Source organism: Cupressus sempervirens, chromosome 4, assembly GCF_028749045.1.
Source record: "Cupressus sempervirens isolate cs-2001-9-10 chromosome 4, ASM2874904v1, whole genome shotgun sequence".
NCBI lineage: Eukaryota > Viridiplantae > Streptophyta > Pinopsida > Cupressales > Cupressaceae > Cupressus > Cupressus sempervirens.
Window position 1 is genome coordinate 351,493,525 of NC_143121.1, and position 5,239 is coordinate 351,498,763.

The 5,239-nt window shown below is 34.4% G+C and overlaps 1 protein-coding gene across 1 annotated transcript; it reads left to right on the forward strand.

Annotated features, from left to right (window-relative positions):
* Positions 1-403: 403 nt before the first annotated feature.
* Positions 404-1,054, forward strand: LOC149561493 (scarecrow-like protein 23). Its single transcript, XM_089827845.1, has one exon. The coding sequence runs from the start codon at positions 404-406 to the stop codon at positions 1,052-1,054; it is 651 nt and encodes a 216-aa protein (XP_089683971.1).
* Positions 1,055-5,239: the final 4,185 nt, after the last annotated feature.

Here is a 5,239-nt window from a genome sequence, read left to right on the forward strand (position 1 = left end):
ATAATATAATATAACATGTGTAAAATGTTTGGTGTATTCTAGAGAGAGTTCTCACCTCTATAAATAGAGGCATTATGTAAGAATTTAGGTATCAGATATTTATCTAATCATGGTGGATCAGTAGAGCCCATTTTGGGTTTCTCATTATGGATCATAAGTGAATGGAATGTTGTAGCATTCTATGGATTTGTAATAGATTTCAGTTATGTTAATTAGTATGAAGTGCTGTAGCACAATTTGATAAATTTGTGTTTTGCTTATTGATTTGAATGTTTATCATTGCATTCATGTTTGTCTTTGATCCACTCTATCCACCTCCTTCACTTTGTACAATACTCTATGCGTTGCAATGAAAGCCAGCTTTGTTGTGTCAGACCATCAAAAGTGTCCTTCTGGCTAAGTAATGAATAATTATAGCTCTGACCTTAACGGGGCTCAGATTGGAGAGAAAGACAAGGGGATAGAATTGGTTAAACTTCTGCTCAAGTGTGGACATATGTTGGGCGCGGAGAAATATGATGAGGTTGCTGAAATGGTGACCAAATGCAAAAAATTGTCTTGTCAGATGGGGAATCCCACACAGAGGCTCGGCTATTATATGTCCCTCGCCCTGCAGGAGAAAATCGAACGCCAGACTCTCCGAATGTTGAATAACGCATCTAAACCAGTCCACTATTTTGGCTTCGATATTGCCGGTGAATTCAACACAAAGGAGTTTTATAGGCAACTTGTTTACTGTAATAGAGTTCTTCCCTTTGTCAGAGTGACACAGTTCACGTCTGTGCAGGCAATCATTGACACCGTGGGGAATGCCCAGAAAATTCATGTGATTGATCTCGGGAGGCGGGCCGGGTCGCCCTGGACGGTATTGATGGAGTACCTTGCACACAGATCTTTGTCCTCTGATTTCCATGCGCTTCAGCTTCTCAAGATTACAGCTGTTGGGATGGATGGCGAGGAGATTTTAAAAAGCGGAGAAAGACTTCAGGAGCTGGCTGAATCTTTGGCGATTCCGTTCTCGTACAACACGGTAGAGATCGCCCGAATGGAGTAGATAAAGGAGGGCTTGTTCACTGTTGAATCTGGCGAGGCGTTGGCAGTTCATGTTCCATTTGTTCTCAAAAATTTCTTATACGACCATGCCATTGTTGAAAACCTATTAATCGTTATAAGAAAACGGAGGCCGAGCATCATGGTGAATGTGGAAGCAGAAGCGCAGCATAGTTCTCAATCTTTTGCGGATAGATTCAGCGAGGGGTTTTTCTATTACATGGCATATTTTGATATGGTGGACGTTAGCATGACGGACAGAAGTCATATTAGGAGGATGAGGCATGAAGAATATTTCGCTGGAAGTAGCATAAGGAAAATGATAGTCTATGGTGACAAGGAGAGGTTTGTTAGGCATGTTGCAACTGATGTGTGGAGGCGTTTCTTCAAACAAGCAGGGTTCAGCGAAAAGAGCTTCAGCTTTCGAGCTATGTATCAAGCTGAATTGTTAGTAGAAGAGTGTGTTTCCAGAGAACATTACACTCTGGATGGACGTGCCATTATTTTAAAGTGGAAAGGAAAACTATTGTTCGTAGTTTCTGCATGGAGTGCTCTCTGATTGAAGTTTTGAAGTTTCATGGTGATTGCTGAAACAAATGGACCAAGAAATAATTAGTCAGCTTTGACTATTGAATACTTTTAGTCTATAAATCAATTGTGAATGTATAGTTAATGTATAGTCTAAAATTACTGTTTGATAGATCAATGATTTACATTTTCTTTTAATCATTATAATTCTAAGTAAATATCTGCTAGTATTCTTATTTATTTATCTCAACCTTACTTTCTCAATTGTGCAATTTCTTCTCATCATTTCTGTTATGGAGGTGGCCTTCAATTTAGGTTAATGTTTGAAATGTTATGAAATAACAATATCATAGCTCAATTTATTAAGTGGAATTAAATCAGTGAATAGAGGAAGAAGCAACAAATGCAAAATTTTTGACATAGGTAATAACTACATCAATACACAAAATGCAATATAATAGGAAAAATGTCAGAGTCTTCAAATATATATATTTTTTTTTCTCAAATTCAAAAGTCTAAACAATGTAGAATATTTTACTATTCAGTAAATTTTGCTTAGGATTAAAAAGTTGGTAGATCCATAGAAATAAATTGGAAATGAGTTTGCACAATTTGATACGTTGCATGATCCAACATGTTCATTTGGCTAAGTATGTATGTCATTTTATGCATGTTGGACCAGTTCTATTATGTTTGACATCTTGACTATTTCTCATACTTCTCTCATTAAACAAAGGTAGAAGATAGATATTATATACATTAAAAATAAATATTTGACTTTCTTATTATGTTCATTGTGTTGATAACTCTAAATCTTATTGGCTTTTAGTTTCAAACATGTAGTCATATATAAGGAAGTTTTAGTCGGTCATCACTATGACCAAGCTACTCTATATATAAGCCAAGTCATGTGAAGGATTTGTAAATACATATGTATATGCCGAGCTCTATAGGAGCTGACCAAGTATTTGGTTGTAGATTATTTTCAGTATAAGTCGAGCCTAGTGAATGTTAGCCAGATAGAGAACATTGATGTCAAGTTATATAGCAGGTGTTATGGATAGTAGACACCAAGCTATGACAGAAAGAATAGTAAAAACCCACATCAAAAATAGTAACTATCAAGCAACACAGAGTTGATATCCAAGTCAGAAATGATACAAACTTTGAGGTAAACTAGTTCAAGCTAACATAAACATGACATTTAATATGTGTAGCGGTTTTTATAGAGGCTATTATGCATTTATGACATTGATCACAGATCCCTACGAGTAGTGAACAACCAATTAGATGAAGAGGCAGAAAAGGGAAGCATCTAGAAAACTCTATAGAAATCTTTAAATAGACATATTGAAACCCTATTTTTAGAAGGCATAGAAGACCAAGCAAGATATGTGTGCAATCGCAGAGTAAATCAAAGTGTGAAAGCACAAATATTGCAAAGAAGGCAAAAGAGTTAAGTTTTGATATTGGAGAACAGAGTTAGCAACCTTATGAATCAATGAAGGACAAAATACAGATATATTTGATTGAAGATCATATTAGAATTGAAGAGAGGAGATCCATAATCAATAGTAGATTGTAGACCAAAGGATCAGGTACTGAATCATAACTAAGTCAGGGATAATCTCTTAATAGAGTGGTTCTAATAGACTTTTATAAATCTCTTAACTAGTTCCTTACATTATTGTAAGTGTAAAATCCTCTCACTAGGTAAGACATAATAGTCTTAACTACCTTTAATAGAGAAGAACCCTCACAGGGTAGACCATTAGAAGTGATCAACATTGTAACCCTAACTGGTTGATTTAATTACCATAGTAGTAGAGATTTGTGGGTGCCATTCCCACCCTACTTTTACCTTCACCTTATAGGGTTTCTAGGTAACTAAATCTTTGTGTTATGTGTTTACATTTCATGCATTTTATTAATAGTTAGATCTAGATGTTACAACATTTGATTTTACAAGTTATATTATGAATGAGTGAGATATGAGATAGAAAATGTGGTTTATACACTAAAGTTATTTGAAGGCATAATTTTTTTTACAAATCCTAAATCACCAACCCCCCAACCCCGTGTCCTCTAAGTATCTTGTTTCCAATTAAGACTTCCAACAATAGGTATGAGTGCTCATTGGTTCTCTTCAGAAACTCTAACAACTTTCAAGTTCAAATCTTTGAGATGGAGGCTTACAAATTTGGAAAGGTTATTGACAATCAAGTGATTAACCTCCAAATCATACTGCACCAACTTGAGGTAGCAAGACAAGAATTGAGGAATATATTTGAAAAAGAGAAAGGATATTGTTATTCAAGTAAATGACATAAACTATGAAAAATTTGATACTCAAGGACTATTTGACATTGGAAATTAAAAAGTGAGTGATACAACTATTGCAGACCTACTAAAGAAGAACAATATTCGAAATTAAAAAGTTAATAAAGTAAAGAGAGAACATGAAATTTAGTTAGTAATGCTATGTGAAGTGACCAAACAAAAGAGGACAAGGTTGTGGTTGAGGAAGGCAAAAGAAAAATGACTATTAAACTTGAAGAAAGGTCATCCAATGCGCAAAAGATTACAAACTCTCAACCAGACATTATGAATCAATTGGTACTTGCAAATCAAAGTTTAAATAGGAAGGAAATGGAAATAGAAAATCTAAGATCATAGTCTGACTTAGTGAGGAATGAATTAAATATTGAGAAAGAATTTGTGGACAAATTGAACAAGGCTAATGAAGTAATAAAGTACCTTGAAGAACTTACAGAATCACCTAGGTCATTTGCCAACACTTTGAGAAAAGAAATAAAGCAACATTCATCCACTAAAGAAAAAGAATCATCGAAGAGTGGAGAGTTGAGGAATGCAAAGTCAAAGGGAAAGCCTACATGTTATAATTTAAAAAAATTTGGTCATATTGTAAACATCTGTAGAAGCAAAAATGGTATGTAAAATCATAAACCTAAGTTTACTAGTTATTTTTTTTACTACAAGAAGCAAGGACATCAAATACATTATTATAGATCAAGAATGGAGAATACATCTACTGCACGTAGATTTGAATTTTATTGTTAGAATTGTCAAAATTTTGGGCATAGAGCATATGAATGCCAATCATAGGTAAAATCCTACTCGAAAATCATGAATGCATCTGAGAAAGTTTGTTCTAATTGTCACAAGATTGGACATGTGAACGAGAACTACAAGACCCAAACATTAGTACCAAATAGTGAACACAGCAAGGGTAAAGGTAAAGTGAATCTTGAACTAACAAAGAAGGAGATGAATCAAACCTAGAAGTAAAAGGTGGAAGCTGAAGGCAATGGACCAAATGAAGTTGACGTCACCCTATCCAATGGAGAAGGTGATCACACCACCACAAACTGATCAATAAAGGTATGTAAGGAACTACATATTTAATGATCTATTTTAGATTAGTTCCTAACATAAAATATGCCAAAGTTTAAATTTCCATTTAATTAAAGATGCATGAGATCATATCTATGAAAATAATATTGCAAAGGAATAAATTACACAGTGAGTCATGACTATCAATAAAATTGTCTATATTGACCAAGCACTACAATATGGATTGAGTACTTCAATGAAAAATTGATGTATAGGAAAAGTTAGATGGAATAGACCAAGTTGTATA